The sequence below is a fragment of the Delphinus delphis genome, chromosome 1 (genome assembly GCF_949987515.2).
Source record: "Delphinus delphis chromosome 1, mDelDel1.2, whole genome shotgun sequence".
In the NCBI taxonomy this organism is placed as follows: Eukaryota; Metazoa; Chordata; class Mammalia; order Artiodactyla; family Delphinidae; genus Delphinus; species Delphinus delphis.
In genome coordinates this window covers 166,306,305-166,330,163 of record NC_082683.1, presented here as the reverse complement: position 1 = coordinate 166,330,163, position 23,859 = coordinate 166,306,305, and the positions used below count along the sequence as shown (strand labels likewise).

At 41.0% G+C, this 23,859-nt stretch overlaps 1 protein-coding gene across 1 annotated transcript in view; it reads right to left on the bottom strand.

Annotated features, from left to right (window-relative positions):
• RAB3GAP2 (RAB3 GTPase activating non-catalytic protein subunit 2) overlaps positions 1-23,859 on the bottom strand; it is an 88,383-nt gene that overhangs the window by 1,952 nt on the left and 62,572 nt on the right. The window contains exons 20-33 of the mRNA XM_059998159.1: positions 21,331-21,544; positions 20,848-20,945; positions 18,542-18,647; positions 17,751-17,911; positions 16,431-16,659; positions 14,009-14,182; positions 13,802-13,908; positions 11,345-11,411; positions 8,912-8,982; positions 6,403-6,438; positions 5,079-5,153; positions 4,541-4,759; positions 1,243-1,332; positions 820-1,041 (exon numbers count right to left, since the gene is read on the bottom strand). Coding sequence (XP_059854142.1) covers positions 820-1,041; positions 1,243-1,332; positions 4,541-4,759; positions 5,079-5,153; positions 6,403-6,438; positions 8,912-8,982; positions 11,345-11,411; positions 13,802-13,908; positions 14,009-14,182; positions 16,431-16,659; positions 17,751-17,911; positions 18,542-18,647; positions 20,848-20,945; positions 21,331-21,544 — 1,869 coding nt within the window. The remainder of the gene's footprint in view (positions 1-819; positions 1,042-1,242; positions 1,333-4,540; positions 4,760-5,078; positions 5,154-6,402; positions 6,439-8,911; positions 8,983-11,344; positions 11,412-13,801; positions 13,909-14,008; positions 14,183-16,430; positions 16,660-17,750; positions 17,912-18,541; positions 18,648-20,847; positions 20,946-21,330; positions 21,545-23,859) is intronic.

Below are 23,859 nucleotides of genomic sequence, written 5' to 3'. Positions count from 1 at the left end.
GAACGTGAACAAACAGATGCAAAAGCTAACAGCTGGGCTTCCTTTAGGAAAGGCACCCCCCGTGCCTAGTTCGGTGCCTAGGAGAGGCTACTTCATTTCTGAGGTATGGCCATTTATACAACCAAAAGAAAGCCCAATTCAAACAGCATTTAAACCCCAAATTTCTTCTCATCACCTGACTTTGGCCGCCTCTTATCTCCTAATTTTTCAGTTCAGCATGACTACAGGAGTCATTTTCAAGCTTTAGGCAAAAGAAGGGATTATATTAAATCATGTCGTGACTAACCGTGGGCTATGAGACCTCCTGTGACCTGGTCCCTGACCTCAGACCTCGTGTTCTTTCTGCCTCTAGCAGTAAGAGGCAGAAAACCTCCCCCTGGTTTTCTGAGTGGCTGGGCTGCTTCTTATCCTTGGGGGCTCGGCTCTCATGTCACCTCTGACCACCCTGTTATACTTCTGTTTATTCACATGGTCTTGTGAATTTTCTTCGCAGCATTTACCACTCAGTACAGAATTGAGCATGCTTCTCTGCTCCTACGAGTAGACTGTGGATTCTGAGGAAGGCACCCTGTCTGTTTTGTTTATGGCTCTGTCCCTCTGCATAAAACAGGCCCGGCATACGGCAGGAGTTACACTAAACATTGACCAGAAACAGGAATCTGATTAGTTTTTTATTTTAATTCTCTTCACGTTTTGTGCCTAGAAGTTCTAACAAAAGAAGGAAAAGCAAAAAGCTTTATTGGCAACTTTACTGATTCTTTACTCGAGCTATCAATTTTAAAACTTGAGCCCAAATGACATTCACCGGGTGATTATTACCTCTTCTCCTAAGTGGTCAGCTCCATAGCTGTAGAGTTCCCCCACATAATGCCTCCTAACAACATCTTCACTAACTTGAAGGTGATGGGCCAGATCCAGGGCCAGCACTGGCCAATCTTGGTCTTTCCCCAAAAGAGTGGTCATTGCCTCTTCTGAGGAGCCTTTGTCCTTCGTGACTGCATGTCGGGCCTGGACAGCTGCACTGACGACTTTCAATAAGAACTTGAAGATGGGCAAAGAAGGAGAGCAACATCTTGTTAGTATGTTTCATTAAAAAATATGCAAATCCAAGTAATCGTTGACTTTCCTGTCAATTACTGTGGCTTTTCCATTAAAATAGTTATCAAAAAAAGACACATAATTTAAAGGGAAGTTAACTCTCAAGAACACCTTAGAGGTGGTCATCCCAATAACTGTAATTACCTGCTGTCGTACAGAAATAAAATTTGCATCCATTTCTCCACTAGGTAATAACTGAATTGAAGTTAGGTCTTTGAAAAATGCGTTTTTCCCCTAAAGAGAAAGAAGAGACCAAGAAAACTGATGAGTATGAACTGTTACTAAGGTGAAAAAAAGATTTAAAAACGAAGTCATTTAATCAAGAATAACTTTGATTTTTTTTGTCTTTGAACAATAACAATTCTATTCATTTAATTTTTATAACTATTATCTAGCGTGCGGTAGGCAGCCTTTAGGGTGGGCCGCGGTGGTCCCCTCCTCCTGGTACCCGTGCCTTGTGTAATCCCATTCCCCCAAGGGGGTGCTGGTGACTCACTGCTAGTGAGCAGAATTAGGCAGAGATGAGGCAGGTCACTTGCAGGATCAGGTAACAAAAGCACTGTGCCTTCTGCTCTAGGAGCTCATAATCACTCTCACTTACTCAGAGGGCTGCTGTGCCGTGAGCTGCCCTACGGAGTCACGCGTGTGGCAAGGAGCTGAATCCCGCTGGTAGTCGTGTAAGCCTGGAAGTGGATCCCCAATCCCGCCCCTGGTGGAGCCCAGAGGTGAGACCGCAACCCTGGCTGACACCCCAGCTGCAGACCTGCGAGAGACCTGGGGCCAGAGCCACCTGAACAAGACTCACACATGCTACTCATTTGCTGTTTTCAGCCACTAAGGTTGGGGATCATTCGTTGTGCAATAATTGATAACTAGCACATAGTATATACTCTGCATCCTCTTAAAAACACTTGCTGAACTGTTTAAAAACATTTGTTTCAGAGAACAGATCTGTTTCCGAAGAGCCAAAAAGGAATATCAGGAAATAGGATTTCAGAAGTCCCCAGGAAGGAAATGTAATACAGAGCAAAGAGCTGGAAGACCCAGGCTCTAGTCCCAGGCCCACCCCTTCCAAACAGGTCACCTTGGACAAATGACCCCACCATCCTGGGCTGCAGTTTTTTCAGGTCATGCCAGATATCACCTAAGGTACTTTCTAGACCTAATCTATGATTGCAGGTCAGCTGGTGTGACTGCCAAGTAGGGTGAAGCCACTCATCCTTTAGTGGTGAGAGACACCAGACTTCCAACGGCAACCCACCACATGTGGACATCACCGTTTGAAAGTTTTCCCACACACTCACCCACAGTCTGTTACTCTCTAGTTTCTACCCGGAGGTCTTAGATATAAGGGTCTGTTCTACACCAGAGCCTTTGGATTGGGAATATGTGTGCACGTTTATTATTTACTACGTTCCAGACACAAAGTACTTCACGTTGAGTATGTCATTTAACCCTCATGACAACCATGAGGTAGGCACTAGAATAATCACGCTCAGGCTAGGAGAACTGAAATAACTCTAGCCGGTAAATGGCAGAGGTGGGATTCCGTTTCACCTGCCAAAACACACTGCTTTGGTATTTGCACGTGAGAGTCACACAGCTGTCTCAGGCCATCCCAGCATGATCCGGGTTGAGACTAACATCACCACTGTGCTTGTCCAATTCTGGACATGTTCTGGTTTCTAAAAGTACCTTTTTGAGGGGAGTACTGAGCTAGGTACTTTATTTTGGTTGCTTTAAAACAAAACAAAAAAAACTTTTAAGTACTTATTGAAATAAATTTCTTAAAACATACTATTTCTGCTTATATATACTCTCAGATTCAACACTTCCAAACCACTGTAAATGGGCTTCCTTGTAAATGGCATGCCCAGTCTCCCAAACTTGAAACTGGATTTAATTTTAATCCCCTCTGCTTCAGCACTGAACCTAGTGTGTCCTCAGGTTACTGACTCCTGGAAATCCCTTCATGATCTGTATTATTCTCCCCAGTCCACATCCTCACCAACTCCTGATTCCCCCAGTGGTTTCCCAGACTCTACTCACCACGCTCTCCCGTCCCTTCTGCAGACCTCTGTCATGTACCTTCTCTTTATCACCTCCTTACTTATGAATGCATTAAACATTTATTGGGCTCCTGTTATGTGGCCAGCATGGCACATAGACACGGGGATATGGCAAAGAGGTGGTCAGTTCAGGAAATGTAGACAAAGACTTTGAAGCGAAGGTGACACTTAAGTAATAAATGAATAACGAATAGGAGCTGACCATACAGAATAGTTGCCTGTGAAAACGGAACGATACAAACACGACAAGAGATGATAAGAATGTCTGCCTTCTCTGAGGGGTGGGGGGTAGTGAACAGTGGCTAGAGCACAAGGTAAGAGAGGAATGGACGGCAGAAAAGGTAAATTATGGGGTGGGGAAGCCTTCCTCGGGCTCCATGTTTCCCCGTGGCAGGAAATATTAATACTATGCCAGGTCTCCCGCTCTCACTCGCTGCTGCCCAAATGGACGGTGCCTTTGGGAGAAGGAACTGAGCTCTCAGCAGTGCCCTGTTCCCCCTTCTTCCAGGACGCAGTCTTCCTGGGGGAGCTCCCGGCACCAGGAGCCCGACGGGAAGCCTGCAGGTGTCCGGGGGTGCCGTGGCTGCGCAAGAGCGGGATCATCGTTTACTGACACAAGCTGGGGTGGAGAAGCCAGTTGAGGCTGTGTTTTACGTACTGGCATGAAACTAATACAACTGAATCTGTGTTTTGGGAAGAAAGCTCTGGCAGCATGGGACTGGGTGGAGGGAAACTGGAGGCTGCTGTACCACCCTAGGGGAGACGATGAGGCCTGAGCTCAGGCTACAGTGATGGAGAGGGACGGACGGAAAGGATTTAAGGAAGAACTGATAAGAATGAACTTACAGTGACTGTGGGACTTGAAGAAGGGAACTGAGCTAGCTGTCTCCAAGGTTGCTAGTTTACGCCAGGGCACAGACAGCGACATCACTCATCAACTGACCAAGCCAGCGAACTCGGGGGGAACAGCAAGTGTAGGTAAGGGGAGGTGCAGGTGAGGGCAGAGAGAGATTGTAGGAAGGAGGTATCTGCAGTCCACAGCACATGCCAAGAGAGGCGTTCAGTAGAAATACATGCCCCAAACTCTGGGGACAGGTCAGGCCTGGAGACACACAAGACACACAAGAGGGAGAAAAGGAGTGTATCCAAGAAGCATGTGCAGAATGAGAAGGGCAGATGGCTGAGAGGGCAGAACCCTGGGACACCAATATTTAAGGTAGACCAGAACAAGGAAGCCTGGCAAGGAATAGGGGACAGAGACCCCCGTGACGAATAATCCTATACAAGACACACACAAAGGGCTGAATGACTTCGATAAGACAGTCCTACTAGACCCTCAGCTCCGAGAGGCTCTCAAGTCCTCTGAGGATTACCTTACTATCAAAGAGAGAGAGTGGCTTCACGGCCTTCAGAGAGAACCTCATGACAGCGTACAGGAGGGAGCACAGGACGGAATGGTGCTCCACCAGCGGGTAGTGGATGTGCTTCTGCTCCAGCGCCAGCTCCACTATGGAGACCGGTCCTTCCACGGCCAGCCAGGCATCCTCCGTGTCCAAGACGGGCACTTGCATTTCATCCCGGCTGACGTCTGCCTGGGTGTTTTGAGAAGGGAGAACTGTGTTCAGAATTGGAGAAATAATAGTTTGCAAACATCTTAATGAGCTTACTACCAGCAGCAAAGTACAAACCCGTATTTCTCCCCACCCCTCAAGTTATAATAGTAAAAAAAAAAAAAAAGAAAAACCCATAAAATCTAATTCTAATAAGAAACATCACTATTTTTTAGGCTTAAGTCAAAACTTAGACGTGAATCAATGAAAAATAATCTCTTTTAATAGTTCTTAAGTCCAATGACTTTCAAAATATTTGACACTTTAGAGACAGTTCAGAATGAAAATACAGCTCTTTTACCTCCATTAAAGTCTGAAGAAGATCCCAGCAACACCCAAGGAAAGATGTCATTGCTGTGTCGCTCATCCCCACGTCCTGTTTTTAAGAAGGGACATAATTAGCTCCGGCAGCAAAACTGCTAGTTTTTCATCAGAAAAATAAACAGAACACACACAAAAAACGCACCTATTCGACTGACTTTCTGCACTGAATAGACAGGTAAGAATTGAAAGTCAAGGCACTTGACTTTAATTCCTTTCTTTAGATTCAACTAATTTTAAAATTAGGCTTTAAAAAAGATGGTTTTACCCTCAACTTTTAAAAAATGTCTCTCTGTATTGGAAAGACGCAGTGTCATCGGTTAACCACAGATAGCGGGGTGGCAATCCTGCTCCCATCTGGCTCGCTGAGGCATTTGCTAGCCAAACCATCACGGTGTGCGGTAAGATTCCTCTCGTGTGTGAATCTTAAAAGTTCCAAGAAAACAGCTTGGTGTGGTTCCAGAGCATCTCTGAGGGACTGAATTGAACCCTCTGAACAAAACTAGGATCCCCAAGCCAGTGAACTAAACACCAGACTGATGCTGTGGGCAACGGATCCTTCCTGAAGGGGCCTGTCCAAGGGGCCACTGTGCTCACATGCAGTCTTTTTTTAAACCAAGAGCCAACAAATCCCTTACATCCCTAAGTAATTCGTCCTTAAGGAATACAGCACGTGTGTGTGTATGTACACACATATACGAACGGTAGTCATACAGCCACTCTCAAGAGCATACAGATGATTTCTTCAACAATGGAGATGTTTCAGGACCTAAGGGCCTATAATGGCTGGGTTCTTGTGTCCAAGTATTTATTAAGATATTTGTAATAAGAATATTTCAAAGTTTTGAGCAAACGCTAGCACTGTGAATCACTGACCTCAAATATAAGCCCCAGTATCCATGGACTGGAACGTTACTGAAGACTATTTGTACAATAGCTATTAGATAAAGGTAGATCAAACTCACTACTCATATGAATCCACTTCCATTATAAATTTCTAATTGGAAGGACAGCAAAAATACGCAGCAGTGGCCGCATGTTATCCTCCTGTCCACAGTCCAAAGTTGCAGACATCTTGGCAAACTTAGTTTCAACATACTATCTGATAATCTGGAAAGGTAAATTAAAATTGGCCATAGTTCATGACCAGTTTCCTTATTGATATACTATTCTCTTTGCATTTTTCTTATCTCCCGATGCGTCATCAAAATGGTTAAAGGCAGAGTTCATCGCCACAGTTAATAAGGTACTACATAAAGTGCAAAATTAACAACTACACGTCTAGTTAAGGGAGATTCACTTACCCTGCGGCATAACCTATCCTTTGGTGCTTTTCCAACCTGAGACAAGAGGACATAAGATGCTGCATTTAATTAATAATTTAAATCAAAAGGCATTACCATGGTACAGGAAGTAGAAAGTAACCAAATTTAAAAAATGTAAACGCAGCTATGAATAAAGGCAGTACTAATTTCATCAATTAAACATTGGTTCTACTCATTTATAACACAACGCAACTAATTTTGTGGTGGAACTTAAAAATATATTACGAAAAATACACTGGGCTCACAAATAACCCTTTTCAAAAATACTTATTTTTGAACTATTAAATAAGAAAAACTCCAAAAATCTGGTTCCCACTTTGCATAATCAGATTACTGCACTACCTTAAAACCTAGAACCAAACTCAAGGCTACGAATAAGCAGCAGCTAAGAATTCTGCTAGTTGATGAAGACACACAATACGAACCTTTAAATGGTCAGAAAGAAGGAAGAAACGTCTAAAGCAGACAGAAGTTATATTCCTGGCTCAGAAAATCAGCTGGTGTCCTTATTCAGTAAGTAATTAGTGAGATTCAACTGTATACTTTATACAGGGTAATAAGTGGGAGATAAAGGTTCTGCCCTTCAGGAACATTACCTGATAAGACAATTCACAGGAAACAGTGAAAATGAAAAGGACAACAGACTCTTCGCCTCATTACCTCTCACTGCGATTACTGCAGTGGCCTTCAACCCCAATTTCAACATACTTCACTCTGTTGCCAGAATCGTTTTTTAAAGATGCAAATCTGAACATATCATTCCGCTGCTTAAAACTGCCCCAATGTCTTCAAGACAAAAATGACAGCTACCATTTACTGCGCCCTCACCAGCTGTGCCAGGCGCGATGCTAAGTAGTTTACACATGTTAGAAAACCCCAGATCCAGAGCCCACACAGAAGTTCTCCACGGTTGGCTTCCTGCTCCTTTCTATAGCCTGTACTTCAACCAATCAAAGCTACTTGCAGCTCTCTGAATCCAACATGCTGTCTCCCATCTCCAGGACTTTTTGCTGGAAACATTTGCTCCTCACCCACTTTTTACTGATTCATATATACTCATCTTCCAAAATTCAGCCCAGAAGCCTTCCCTTGTCATTTACTTCCTCTTCCGAGTTCCAAGAGCACCCTGTTGTCTGTTTACCATCTTTCTGATTGTGGGTTCTTTGAGGGCAGGGGCTGTGACTTTTATCTCTGCAACCACAGAACCTAGCACAGTCCTTGGCACATAAGAGACACTTATAATAAATATTTGTTGAATGAATGATCCTAAACTCTCTGCTTCCTTGTTCAGGACTGCTTAAACCCCGAGTTTTGAGGGTCAGATGGGACAGTGGGTATAGAATGCTGAACATCTGTACACGGTAACACAAACATAGAAAAGGCTTTGTATTATTAGTCTCTCAAGACGGTGGTCAGAGGTGAAATAGAACAATACCATAAAGGCCAAAAGGAGTGTGTTTCAAGAAAGAAGCAGGCAAGTGGGCAAGAAAGATGAGCGCACAGGAAACAGATTTAACTACACAAAAAGGTTACCAATGATTTCAAAGCACTTTCTAGAGGAGCCATGGCCTATAGGGGGTCTGAGCTGGAGTGCTGTTTTCCGTTTAGGAATGTCTGTCATTGTACATTTCAAAGAACATGTTGTCATTATAGCGGTAGTTCTCCTGACATCCACTTAACTGCTGCCAGAGTAACCGACATGCTCAACTGGCCTGCAAAGCACACTGACAAGGACCCTGGCCACACTGCTTGAGGCCCAAAGGCTCCCCTCCAGTACGCCAGCAGCTTCTCCCACCGGTTGAGTTATAGGCTTACCTGTTAGGTTTGTTGCCAAATCTACTTATGCTGGTTGTACATACTGTAATTAAGTCACTGATGAAATATGAACGAGGAAAAAAGGGAGTTCTTTATGTGAATACTGTGTTGACCCCTTTAAAAAGATTTATGGAGGAGAGTAGCTAACTGCTAGGTCTACTGGATTAGATACAGAGGAAACAACTACAAAACTAGGGGGTAAATTATAAAAATCTAAAGATTTTGCACTCAGATTGCATCGTAGCTTTAAAGAAACAGGATCTAGAAATCACAGGCAATGCTTTATGGGTGAGGTTAATGTAGGAAAACCTAAGTAAAATTGCAATCGACCCTATTCAGAGAAAATATCTTGGCCCTACATCCAAAGATTGGCGAGGAATTGTGCATTTGTATGCTTTAATTTAAAATAAAGTGCAAATCCTTGCTTGAATCGACCTCTGGTCCTCATCACTTGGGTTAAGAGGCTTTTACAGGACATTACTCTCTTTCAAGGATTTGGGCTCTTCAAGTCATCATCATCAAAAGGCCAGCACAGCTGAGCACAAATAAAATGTAATGTCAAATAAAAAACAGTCTAACAAGGCTTAATGTAAATAATCTTTCTTATATCAGTCAATTATTAAGGGAGCCAAATAAACAAGAAGTCGGTACAGGAAATTTACAATTACCTTACCTTATCCATCAAGTATGTAGCAGCAGAAAACCTTTTAACTAAAAATGTGTTCCACATCATCAGTGCGATGCCTGGACAACAAGTAAAGTAAAGCAGTGACCAGAATGCTTCTATATTTTCTCTTTCATCATATATAACAAATTGCTGTCTTCCTTAAGCTTATAAAACTATCTGGGCTATTTATTTAGATATTATTTCTTATATCTTATGTAATAAAATTAATAAAAACCTTTATCTTTAATAAAAATCAGAACTGGGCCGCGTGAGAGGATATCCAAATGGCCAATAAGCATAAGAAAAGACTATGTCATTAGTCATGAGAGAAACAGAGATTAAAACTACACAGAGATAGCTTTACACAACCAACAGAAAGGCTAAAATTTTTTTATATGACAACACCAAGTGTTGACGAGGATGTGGAAACAATGAGAATGCTCATACACTGCTGGGGGGATAATAAATTGGTAAAACCACTTGGAAAAGTACTTGGCAGTATCTACCTAAGCTAAGTATGTCTACCGTGTGACCCAGCAATTCCACTGCAGAAACGGTCACAAAAATGTGTAGAAGAGAGGCAAGGACAGCTTTATGCATAACAGCCAAACACTGGAAACAACCTCAATGGAGTTTTCTAATATGTGACCACTAAATAAAGTGATATACAAAAAAAGTATTAAAAAGCAAAACAAAATACAAAAAAACTATTTTTAAAAAACTCAAGCAAACAAAAAAACTGGGCTTTACATGTCCATATACAATAAACTGTGGCACTGATATTAAATTTCTGTAACAGCCGACAGGCAGTGTAAACATGACATTTCACATGCTGTATTATTACCCACACAGCTGGTTCTGTATCTAGGAGTGAGGTCCTGCAGAGGAAGCCAGGAAGCTTACTCAATGTGCAAATTGGGTAAAGTTTTTTTTTTTAATTGAAGTATAGTTGATTTACAATGTTGTGTTAGTTTCAGGTGTACAGCAAAGTGATTCAGATGATTCAGATATATTCCTTTTCAGATTCTTTTTCCTTATAGGTTATTACAAAATATTGAGTATAGTTCCCTGTGCTATATAGTAGGTCCTTGTTGGTTATCTATTTTATATAGTAGTGTGTATATGTTAATCCCCAACTCCTAATTTATCCCTCCCCTAACAAATTAGGTAAAGTTCTAACTTGAAGAAACACCATTCTTTCAGTAAGGACAGAATATTCTAGAGACAATATTTTCCAAATGAGCCACTTTAAATCGTTTGTTTTCGCCTTTGGAAGAAAGTAAGAGCTAAGATATGAACATATAAAATAAATTTTAAGTTCTTATCATGTAAAATGAGACATTTTAGAATTTCTGCAATTTGACCTCATACCACCTGCAACAAGGTGTTACAGGAGAGGAAATAAGTAGCTTCTCTAGAATGTAACACAGAGACATAAAGGTGATAGATACCTCCCCTTACCTGGACCCAAACCTAGTCTCACCACTTAGTATTTTATTAACTTCCTATCTTAGTATCTGACTAGCCTAGTACTGAGCTCCTCGATTAATTCATAGGGAATCTAATCTATCTATTAAATGGAACCAGCAATCTGGTGACGATTTTTCTACAATAATTTGTAACATTTTTTTCAAGGAGACATCAGCAGTCCCCGTGGTACAGCAGCCAATGGAGAATATTCATGTTTATCAAAAGAAGCACAAGGTGGAAGGGATAAATTAGGAATTTGGGATTAGCAGATACAAACTATACTATATATAAAATAGATAAACAACATGGTCCTACTGTATAGCACAGGGAACTATATTCAATATCCTATAATAAACCATAATGGAAAAGAATATGAAAAAGAACATATATGTGTATAACTGAATCACTTTGCTGTATACCAGAAACTAATACAACATTGTAAATCAACTATATTTCAATAAAAGCGTTTTTTTTAATTGATGCAGATACTGACACAGACAATTCATTTTGTAAACAAATGAAATAAACTTAGATTATTGATAAATACAAAAAAAAAATGGAGAAGAAGAAGCACAAAGTAGTTTGTAGGGTACATTATTATTAGGCTTTGGCTATCTAACTTTTTCATCAGGAATTACAGTCCTGAGCAGACCATTCTTCTTATCTACCTGTGAACTACAGAGGGAATCAATAATTCATGCATAATATTCTCCTTACTTACACCTAGGAATAGTCATCAGTGTGGGAAACTGATTGGTGGGGAGAGAAGGTGATAATTAGTGCCAGCCCCCTCCCCCTTTGGGGACAGCCTTTTTTCAAGCAGTTAAAACAGCCAGTACTTTGCATACAGCAATACACAGTAATGTGTTAGGTGGCAGGACTGTCAAGGAAAATTTTAACAGGATGTGAATTTAAGAGACTTGGCTCTTTGGAATGAAACAGTTACGTTTTTAACACCTGTTTACTTACCATTCTGAACATGTGCATTAAGAATGTGCTCCAAGTGTTCTATTGACCTAACAAAAAAAAGTGCTTCCTTACATAGAGGGAGCAAAAAGAGAGAAAAAAGATATTATTTAATAGGTATTTCAAATACAAACGGAGACTTCTTACGTAAATTTCCACATAAAGTTACCCAAGAATGTTATACTAAGAACACAGAATTATTAGGGAAGAAGTAATTTTGCATAAGATAATGTTAATGGTCGCTCTTAAATTTACATCATCTATATAATGATTGATTCCTAGGACATCTGATTCAAAATTTACTGTGGTTTGTACACCATAGCAGTATTCTCTCCAATAAATACTTGAATTTCACACAGATATGAAAACAATAGGTTTACTTTCTTTGCAAATATCATTCATTCTTCAACAAATGTTTATTGAGCAACTGCAATGCACCCGTCTGCTGGAGGCACCAGAGATACTGTCATGAACAGAACAGAACCAAATCCTTGCCCTCCCTGAGGTTATGCTCTAGTGAGGGCGCTAGATAATAAATATGATAAGTAAATTACATAGGTTGTTAGTAATAAGTGCCAAAGAGAAAACATTAAAGCAGTAAAGGGAAATAGGAAATAGCAGAGGGGATGTTGGAAATTCAACTACTTTTAATCAAGGTAGTTTACGTATGAAAACGCAAATATGGTATGTAAAACTGATGAAATTATCTGAATGTTTGCTAAATAAATTTGTGGCCTGGGGGACTTCCCTGGTGGCGCAGTGGTTGGGAGTCCGCCTGCCAATGCAGGGGTCACGGGTTCGGGCCCTGGTCCGGGAAGATCCCACATGCCGCGGAGCAACTAGGCCCGTGTGCCACAACTACTGAGCCTGCGCTCTAGAGCCCGCAAGCCACAACTGCTGAGCCCTCGTGCCACAACTACTGAAGCCCGTGCACCTGGAGCCCGTGCTCCGCAACAAGAGAAGCCACGACAATGAGAAACCCGTGCACAGCAACGAAGACCTGACACAGCCATAAATAAATTAATTTTTAAAAAATGTGTGGCCTGTACAATATTAAACACATCACCTTTGCTAATACGTGTCAGAAGTTCCCCACAAGTAATTTTGACTGTTTTGAGCCTAATAAAGCTGTGTGTGTAAAATGGTGGAATCGGGATAGGGGCTGCTGAATGGGACAAGGAGATAAATACTTAACAGGAAAAGAACAAACAAGAAAAATGACCACTAAACAAACATTTTAAACTGACCACTTATTTTAAACGTTAGACCTGAATCTGGAATTAATTCATTCAGATTTTAGAAACTACTGTGTCTCTGTTCTGGTCCTAACGTTCTTTTCTCATGCGGGAAAAGTATCCTGTATAGGAGGAGCCTGAATACGTCCACCATTCAGGCCGCAGGGCAGTCAACCGAAGACGGCGACGGGAGGCGTATCAAGAGGCCCCCTACCCTAAAATCATCTTTTGGTCAAAGTTTAACTGATCAAAGACGATTACTTTGTTTCAAGCACTTACTTTTAAAATGTCTTCCTTTAATATGAAAGAGATTACATGTTCAAGACAACATTTTTCTCAGAGGAAGGAAAACTATTGTTATCATTAATGTATTAGTGTGAATTAGTTCATCAATGAGATTCTTCTTCAAAAGTACAACCTGATATAAGGACAATAAAGGAAAGAATTTTGATTTGAGAAGGTTAATTTACCAGAGTACTGACTAAGGAAGCCTATGTGAACGACTGTGCAGCAAAGAGAAATACATGTCATGTGTTTTTACATCTTATCTTATCCTGGTGTCAATCCTGAAGGACTGGCACCATCATTAAAAAAGGGTGCGAGCAAAAAACCAGGTTCAGTGACTGGGCCAAACCCAGACACCTGTCTGGAGTCATCAAGTCCAGGCCTCCAGCCTCCAGGCCTCGGGCCTCTCCCTGCACCGCTTCCAGACTGAGAATGCCTGCGAGCGAGGGCGGCTGCTGGAAGGGGCAGAGAGCGATGCCCAAGCGGAGAGTCAGTGTGGCATCAGTCTTCACTCTGGTTTTTATCATGATGACTACAGTACAATACGAAGAACTGTCTATAGGTAGATGCTATCTCACACAGACAGTCCAAAGGAAATAAAAAATACACTCATCACAGTTTAACCAGGAGTAGGGCAAAACACGCTGGCGGTAGAGAAGCTTAGGCTTGAATCCTGGCCCGACTCAGGCAAGGAACCTGACTCCACTGAGCCAGTTTTCTCTTCTCTAGAGTGGGGATAATGATGACACCCACACTTCACAGGTTTACGGTGAGGATTTTGAGAGAGGGGGTATGAAAAGGGCCTGGCACAGCTCCTGGTATGGAGACATTCCAAAGGGGAAGAAGCCAGTGTTTGTAAGTGACTGATGGAAACAGTCCCACGTACGTACAGCATGAGCACAAAACAGAACCAACATTAAAGTGGTGACGAGAGTCGTACCTCCGGATCTTTATTCCACTGAACAACGTACTCCCAGCAGCAATGGGCGTGCAGCACGTCCAGCTCGAGGCTACACGGAAACTGCTTGTAGGCCAAATGCAGCAGGTCTGAAAGTCAGAGGAGAGCGATGTATTGCTCCTGCCTGAAGGAAAGCTCCGCCCGCCTTCTCTATGCCAGATTTCATGTTTCCCCGTGTTTACGTCTTACCTGGGATGGCTCCCAAGTCCGTCTCCACCTCTGACACCTCAGATAAACCTCTGTTAATACCTTCTTTGGGTTCATCTGAGTTTTCTGCATCTCTTTCTTTATTAGCCAGTTTTAATACTTCAGGGCTGACATCCTGTTTAAATATCCACTTGGCTACACTGTCTGCAATGCCACCTATAGTTTGGAGACATGAAAGGAAATGAAAATTGGCAGCATTTGCCAAAAGGAGCCCGTACAGCACAGGATCTGAATGTCTCCAGGAAGATCTAAGTGCCACGTTGTTTTAAGCCTGAAAGGGACCCCAAAGCTATGAGATTTATAGGTGTCGCCGCCTACCGCTCACTGTATGAGGGCAAGTGGGATATTGGGTCTCTAAGGGCATCTTTATACTCTTGTAAAAGATTGGCTAAATACTAATGCAGATGCATATATAAGTCTGTATACCACATACCTTCAAAGTCCACAAATTCAAAATGCACTTTATCGGACATAGATGGAGACACGAATACATGTTTCAAATGCTTTCATTTAAATGCAAGTGAAAACAGACTGATTAGCATGATACTTGTGTCTAGGATTCTTAGGGCAAAACACTACTGTTAATAGTCAACTAACTTGCCTATATGGAATATCTGGGGGCAAAATTTAGCCATAGTTAATTAACAACATGATGCGATACCATATTTCCGTCATCAATATAGTTTAGGAACTTATAAATTATAAAAAACATTCAAGACGAAGAGTCCCATTACCTAAAAGAAATAGAAACTTCTGTCATAAACCAAAACTTTTCCTCTCAATCTTTCTTTCTATTTTGATTCAAATATAAACCTTTTGACAAAAAGAATGTGAAATCATAATTATCAGTGGAAATATCAATGAATGCTTGGCTTCTAAATCATCTGATAATTCCCGTTCCAGGATCAAGGCCCTGATCCTGTTGCTCGGGTTAATATTAAAATGGCGTTCCTACATTTTCACCAGGTGGCAGCACGGAGTGCAGTGAGTTTACAATTAAAAATGTTCACAAGCCTTCTAATGAATGAAAAAACGAGTTACCTAAATAAAAACTATAAATACCAGTATTTCTAAACCCAGACATGTAGTCACTCCGGTATCAAAAGCCTGACAGAGCGGCTGGTAAGGAGAGGGTACACGCCACAAGAAACTCAAAATTTAAGACGCCCGTGATCCTGCAAGATAGAAGCAAAGGAAGCCAGCGACTCCGGGACAGAAGAGAGTGGTGCATCGGAAAAGCGGTATGAAGTTCTGGGGAAGTTAGGAGGAAGAAGAGAGAACCTGCCGTCAGTGGATCAAGGTTTCGTGGAGGGAGGCAGCATTCGAGGCGGGCCTTGGCAGTTGAGTAAGATTTAGGGCCCACGAGCGGGAGCAGCTCGGCCTCTCAGACCCAGAGATGGGGAATCACAGATGTTCCGTGTGAATTAGAATCTAGCAACAAGCAAGCAGGAGGTGGAAATGAGCTGCATTCCAAGTGAAGGTCCGTGGGGAGCAGGCCTAAGAGTTTACACTTTGTCCCACAGCAATTTCTGAACTTCCTAGTCCCAATCTTAGTCCCTTAAACCAGTAAAATTTTTTTTTTTTTTTTTTTGCGGTATGCGGGCCTCTCACTGTTGTAGCCTCTCCCGTCGCGGAGCACAGGCTCCGGACGCGCAGGCTCAGCGGCCATGGCCCACGGGCCCAGCCGCTCCGCGGCATGTGGGATCTTCCCGGACTGGGGCACGAACCCGCGTCCCCTGCAACGGCAGGCGGACTCTCAACCACTGCGCCACCAGGGAAGCCCCCCAGTAAAAATTTTTGACAAGCCCAAAGGACTTTAGCTTATGGGTTATATTTATTGATAATTACGGTATCAGAAATTAAAACTGAGAAAATGTTTAAAAAATTTTAGTAATTCATTTTAAAATAAAAATAATAAACCCATTACATGCTAGTATTTTATGAAAATAATTGTATCCGCCAAAGCAAAACAAGATATTTAGTGAGCACTACACTTTTGCAAACCTCTTTGATGTCTAGCTTGGATCTGGACTGCCCAAATCAGCTTCGACATGCTATCCACTGTGACCTGATGTTTTGGTTGAGGTGTATGAGGAAGATCTGGCCTCATATAGATATGAAGTTGGAAAAAAAGAGGAGTGCGACCACTCTTTGAGAACCGCGGCTTATTTTCTAAGGCGAGGGGAAGTAGCTGGTGGTTCCTGAGCAAGGAACTGACAGGATCAGACTTAGAGGAGATTAACTGAGAAGAAGTATGTGGTGGGTTATTTATTTTTAAAATCTGGGTGTATTTCTCTTTCCTTATTCTTTCAGTCATTTCTATAAAAAGCAAACCCCCAAATAGCCCATAACCATAAAAAAAAAACGTATATGGATACAGATGCTCAAATAAGCTTCAGGTTACCTTTTCCTCCTTCTAACAGCTTTTTAACAGAAAGCTTCGGGAGCGGCTCAGCCTGCAGCGATGATGCTTTGGAGGTTGAGGCATTCACTTTGCTATGAAGCAGGGTCTGAAGAAGGAGACAGTCCTCCAGCTGTTTCAGCAGAAGTTTCCAGTACTCGGTGTCAAGGGAGAGGGCCTCCCAGGAATCAGTGAGGGCCTCCGAATCAGTACCCGAAACTGTTTGGGAAAACTAACAGAAAATGCACAGGTGATACTCTGGCCAAGATTCTGGATCTACATTAACTTGAATGAGCTTTTAACTTGAAAGCTGATGCGTAGTCAGGATACATCACAAAGCGATACACAGATGCTGTTTCACAAATATTACTACTTGGCTGGATGGAACATGAGGGTCAGGAGTAGCCTGGAGATTTAGGGGCAACGATGATAGAGTCGGGGCATTTACCAAGAGAACAGCAGTGAGGGCCCCAGTTCAGCTAGCACGTACTGCAAAGGTTTCAGGGCCATCCCTACGACAGCCACAGCTTTTTCTGTCAGCACCAGGATACTGACGGTTCCTCAGAATGTACTTGCCAACATAAAAAATGTGTCTTAAATTTCTCTCCCTCCATTAGTATAAACATCGTAAGCCAGTCATATTAAAGTTAGCCCATAAACTACTGAGACTGACAATGTTGAGTGAACCTCTACGGACCTATTGAAGTATCTCATCTAATTTAATGCAACATCCCCCTAGAAAAAATTATTTGATTTACCATGAGATACAAGGGATGTTAATTAAGTCTTTTTCTCTTCTTAAATAAATTTCAGTTTTCAAGAGATGGGGAAAAGCCACAAAGCAGAAGGTCAACAGGAAACTTCCATTTGAGTCATTCAACACTCTATGCCAAAACCACCTTTGTTTATAAAAGGGGAGTATAAATACAATTGTAGGACTTCAGAGCCGCAAGAAATCTGAGAAGTGATGCCGTCTAACCCTGATCCTTTTGGACGAGGAAACTGAACCAGGACCCACCTTTTAAAGGCACTCACCACAGATCACCAGCTGACGGCGGAGACCAGATCTCTGCCCTCCGAATCCAGTGCTTTTCCCCTTACGCCACGTGGAGACTAAGTTCAAGTATGCATGTCATCGGAATAAACAAACTAAGGACAGCACCCTTCACCCCCCAGAGAGACAGAAAAGATCCTGCTGGACACACATGTCAAATCCTAGATGTCGCACAACACTGAAGACGATGCAGCCCAGAAGGGGAAAGCGGCCCGGGAGCCAGCTGGAGAGGTGCCCCCCACCTACAGGGCAGCCCTCTGTCCACTCACGTTCTTCTCGGTCAAGCTGTTGGATATCTGGGCGGCGACAGCGTGCCCGACGTGCGCGGAAAGCAGAGCAGCCCCGTTGTGCTCAGACTGAATACAGGCCGTGCGCATCTGCTGCCACCAAGGGGACACTGACTGAGAGTCCCAGGTCTCTTCGATGGCCACTGCAGGCAAAGGGGGAAAGTTAAAAAAAAGAAACGCTTAGCTGGGAGACTTTTTTTTTTTTTTAATTGGTCCAAACTTTGACATTAAACATAATGTTAAAACTAAATTCCCCACTGATGCATCTATATATTCCTCAATGAATTGGAAAATAAATCTACAATTTATTTTATTCAGAACACTTATAGTCTATTTATTTACGCTGTTAGACATCTTGCTTCTGAATCAACTGTAAAGCTCCGTTTGGAAAATTTTCATCATTGCTGAAAACTACTCTTGAATGTTTAATGTAACAGACTATTGTTCTCATCATGCCAAAACAATAAGAGAAATATTACCTCCACAGAAGACCATTCGATTCACCTCACTGAGTTGAGAAAACGCACTGTTCACATCATTTTTGATGATGATGCAAAATATAATTTTCATAAAGCACACTTTGAACGCATTAAGAGCTTTCTATGACTACACAGAAGAGTCTCTCTAGTGAAATGTTTGGTACCCTCTGGCCTCCTCCTGTTAAGAGAAAGTATCCTCCCTCCCGTTTCTGCAGAATTTCAACACTGCACGCGGTTTCCGAGAGTGGGGCCCACGCTCCCGAAGAGCTGAACCTCGGCGCCCACGACGCTCACCTTTCATCTTGCTCAGGAGGCACAGCGTCGTATGGAGACAGCAGACAGACTGCGGTTTGTCCAAAATATCTTTTTCCTTAGAAAGCCAAACACTCAGGAGCAGAGACTGAAATCAGATTTTAAATCTTTTTCAGTCTAAAAAAATATTTACCATAAGCAAAATCTTGTACTTTTCTAGAGAGCACACATGTACACGTGAGCGATCCGGTCTCTCTGGTTGAGAGGGAAGTGCTTGCTTGTTACATGATGCAGCGTGAGGGGTGGAACAGGCAGCTTGTCTAACTTAAGAGATTATCATTTGTTCGGGATCTACATCCCATTTCCACCACTTCTTTAGGCCTCCTGGGACAGAGGCCATACTGGTTTTATTTTTGCATTTCCCTAATGGCTAATGGTGTTCAACATCTTTCAGGTGATTGATTATTTGCCATTTGTATGTACATGTTTTGGTCATGTGTCTGTTCAAATCCTTTGCTCAGTTTTAAACGGTACTGTTGTCTTATTACTGAGTTGTACAAATTCTTTGTACAATGTGGACACAATTCATTTATCAGATCTGTTTTGAAAAAATCTTGCCATTTCAGTTTCTTAACAGTCTTTTAAAAAACAGAAGTTCTGAATTTTCATGAAGCACAGTTTATCAATATTTTTCTTTTACAGTTCATGCTCTTTGTACCCTAAGAAACCTTTGCCTAAACCAAGCTTTCTCTGGTGTTTTCTTCTATAAGTTTTGTTAGTGTTACCTCACATTTATGTTCCACTTGGACTTAAATTTTATATGTGGCTTGAGGTAAAGGTGTGAGGTTTGTTTTTTCCAGGTGTTTCTCTAACCCCGATTTAATGTAGACAACAAATTTAAATGAAATTGATTAAACACAATGGAAAATAAGTCGTATTCTGTGTTCATCTATTTAAGCATCACAATTTTGAGTGATAGGTAATATTTGTCTCCTTTCTTTTTAACTTTTTATTTTGAAGTAATTATAGATTCACTGGTGGCACAAAGGAATGCACATGGAGGTCCCGTGCGCCCTTCCCACAGTCTCCCCTAATGTTCACATCCTACACAAAGCCAAGAACTGCCATTTGTAAAATCCATAAAGCTGACACACGTTTCACCGGTAATACAGGCACTCGTTTTGCATCATGCAATTTTATCACGTGTAGCACTGCATACGTGACCATCACCACAATCAAGACACTCGACTCTACCATCGGCACCAGACTCCCTCCTATTAACGCTTTATAGCCACACCCGTCTCCTCCCCTACACTCATCCCTAACCCTTGGCAACCACTAATCTGTCCTCTCTCTCTACAACTGTGTTATTTTATAAAGAAAATAAAATCACGTAGTATGTATCTTTTTAAGATTGGCTTTTTTCTATCTGCATATGTTCCTTGTTTATTCAAGCTATTGCTTGTAGCAAGAGTTTATTCCTTTTTGTTGCTGAGGAGTGTTCCACGGTAAGGATGTGTCACCGTTGGTATATCCATTCACCCACTGAAGGGCACTGAGTAGTTTTCAGTGTTTGGCTAGTATGAATAAAGCAGCTTATGGACATCCACGCGCAACCATGTGTATCTTTAACTGCTTTCCTTCCTGACATATACACTGCAGAGTGAGGTAGAACAGAATCCCTTTTTAAAGGGTTTACATGTTCAATTAAAACAATACGTTAACACAGTCAACAAGTTCATGGAGGTGGAATGCCCAAATCCTGGCCAAAATTTAAGACGTGTGTGGGGCTGTGACAGAGTATGTGTATGTGTACATGTGAGAGGTGGTAGAGGGCAGGACGGTGACGGTGGGCTCACTCCCGTGCCCTTTTCAGAAAGGGTGAAAATTTAGCGTTGTAGTTTTTCCATTGGACGATTCTTTTATTTGCATTTGTTATAGCACAGACATTAACTCCTCATATATATTCAGAGTCTGGGAGTGTTTGATAATTCTGTAATGCTTTAAGGGAACTCCATTTTGTTCTCCAGAGAAGATCTTTTTAGTTCTAATATGAACGTTTTTACTGAAGATCACAGTCCACTGTAAATGCGTGCATACGTGACAGATTCTACATTTATTCTAGGCCCACCCGGAATATGCTGGTTATAACTTACAGAGAACGAGAAAAGTAAGGTAATATGATTCCATTAAATACGGTGATTATAAATAGCCTTGATCATTTTTAGAAAGTTTTCATGTATGTTCTATGATATGCTTTAGACAATGGTAAAAAAAAAAAAAAGAGAGAGACTGACACGTCTGGGTGACAGTAGCAAGGAAGAGCATCCAGAAAGAAGAAACCTTACCAACAACAGCTGGGGGCTAAGTCCAGCTGACTCCAGAGCGTGGCACATATCCTCAGTGGAACTTTCTCCACATAAGCACTTCCAAAAAAAGAAACTGCCTGGTAAAACAAAGTCAAGACACGTCAGTCAATGACCACTTACCATCTGGACTCACCATCTTCCTGAATTGCAACCTAGATCCCCAGAGGAGCAAAACAACAGGAGAGAAGAGAAATCAGTGGTGTAACCGGCTTACGTGATTAAAGCAGAAGGCAAATCATTACATGTCTGACACTGTCTCCTGAGCGTACTTACTAATTCAGTACAACTTTTATGACATAGTGCCTACCTGTCCAGAGGATCTTCTGTTGACTGTGAAACACACATTAAATTCTTCGGTTAATTAATTTCAAAACAAACTCAATCTCTGAGATGCTATAAGCTCCTCCCAGGCTTTCATCTAGAATAGGGAGGATTCAAAGAGCAATTTCTCATTCTACCTACCTAAAGCCACACGGTCCTCTTCACTTATCTTCTTTATGTTGATCACATCTTTCTCATATTCTAAATATTCCAGAAATGTTTTGACAGGCAATACACCATCCTTATCATCAGAAAATCGGACAGCAGTCCTGCTGTTCTCTTGTTTATACTTCTCTAATAACGCCTGGAGCTTAAGAAGTTCTTTTTCATCAAGCCTTAGTAACACAGCCAAGTCCTTAAATATAAGGGAAAAAAAAAAAACAGTTCTGAATAGACCATGTCTCTTTCTATGACTCTTCCGTAAGTGTCAACACTATCATCTGAAATGAAATGCAAGACTAAGCAAAAGATGATGACTTCTGAATTAATGTCATAGCTATGATGTGCTCTGCTTAAAACTTTACTCTCAATTCATGAGTAGGAGGTTATTTAAACAAACTAATCTTGAAATACTACATATTACTGAAAGTACCACTTTTAGAAAGTTTCTTGAGATTACACTCTTCTAAAATGTCTACATTTTAATAAACATGTATTATTGCCTAATCAGAAAAAAAATTTAAGCTTTTCCCCCCAAACCATCGGAGAGTTCGGGGGTTTTGAGCATGAGCCCCCTGTTCTCCTGGCTTGGCCCCGCAATGAACCTTTCTCTGCTGAAAAAAAAAATATTAAAAGGGTGTCAACTGCCAACTCTTGTGATTCCGAGGAAACTAAAGAACTATTTGAACCTTAATGCTTGTTTATTAAGCAGCATAAACATTATAAAATAAAAGCAGTGGAAAACAGTCTTCACCGTTTCTACATATAAATCCTCTATGTGGCTCTTGGGGCTGCAGAGATACAACCTGCCAGCCTTTCAAACTGTTTTTACACACCTTATGTGCAGAAACATCTCCTGATCTATTATTCTTCTAAACTAGGGACAAGTGTACACATACACATACACACACACACGCACACATTCGCCATAGCAAGCAAAACTTTCTTCCCCTCATGCTACATGATTAAAGCTGCATTCTTAAACAAGAGCAGTTTTGTTATTTATTTACTTATGGATGTTGTTTTAAGAACAAGTGGTAAACTGCAAAATGCTACGGAATACACACAGGTGGTTCAATGCTATACCAAACTTATATGAACTATGTCCTACAGACAGCAAAAATGAATTAGTTTAGATTTGAATTTTAGTTTTGTATGTACAAAATTAGCCATTCAGCCTAGAAGTTGACTGCATGTTTTTTTAAGGATCCAAATAAGTCTACAGCAAAATAAAATAATAAAAAAGAACAATCTGTCAACTGATTTTTAAACATTTATAATTCTTTTGCACACTATATTGGGGCTATCCAGTGGAAATGAATTCTACAAGGGATTGTTAGTGCCATATATTTAAGTTTCTTTTGCAGGGTTCAAGAGAGATAGTTTTGATTTTATAAAAAAAAATTTAGGCATTGAAGAATCTATGAAATGTCCAGGCAATCCTATAGACATAACTTAATCAACGTGAACTTTTCTGTTGCTTGAAATGATTTTTCTCTATTGGTGAAATAGATAGCAAAAACAAAAGCTCCTGAAAAATGGCTTTGTCATTTATAATGGCACTCACAGAATATTATTGTGAAGACTGTTAAAATGCTTTATAAAATCCATCTAGAACCCCAAAGATAAAAAAAGATGTTAGGACTTGTAGGTTATTTCCAATACAAAGGGAAAACCTTCTCTCATTTTTCTGTCTAAAAATTTGTATTCGTGTATGTGTATTTACAATAAAAGGCATCCACTTTAAAACTCAATTAACTTTCAGATACACCAGATGAGTTTTATAAAAGCATTACCAGTGACTTGAAAAATCACTAAAATCACCTTAATAATTTTCCTTTAGACAAATAAAAGACATGAGGCCCTGATGCCAGGCAACCTGCCCAAGGTCACATAGTAGTCGAGGGAAGAGAGGACAGTATTTCTCTCTATTCTCTATCAGGAGAAATGCGATTTCTCTAGATGGAAAGTAAGAATTTTGTATACTCTCCTCAGAAATGAGCAACACTGCACTGTAATAGAGATTACAAGGTGCTATCAGTTTTTTACGTTTTATAGAATAAAAACACAGAACATTTTCTACAATTACTTTAAACACTCTGATGTACGATAAAATATATTTTTTTAATGTATTTCATTACATAGGAAACAACAGAGCTTGCTAACAACACAGAAAAGCTGGTCTCTTCTGTTTGGCAGAATCTTTTTTTTTCTTTAAAAGAAATTAAAATTTTGCTACTTCAGTAAACTGCATATATTTTAATTGGCAAACCCTGTCCAGAAGAAGTTGTATTGTAAGAAGTAACCTTAAAAAATAAGGAAAACCAAATGCTTCTAGGTATTAAAAATGGATTAACAATAAGTTCAATATTCTAGCCTAAATAATATAAATTTAGCAGCAAGGCACGGAAAGCCAGCAGAAGGTCTTGTAAAGAAAATACTGTTTTTTTACACCTAAAAAAAAAAACACCTTAATATTCTACTTCTTTACTACCAATTAAAAAAATAAAA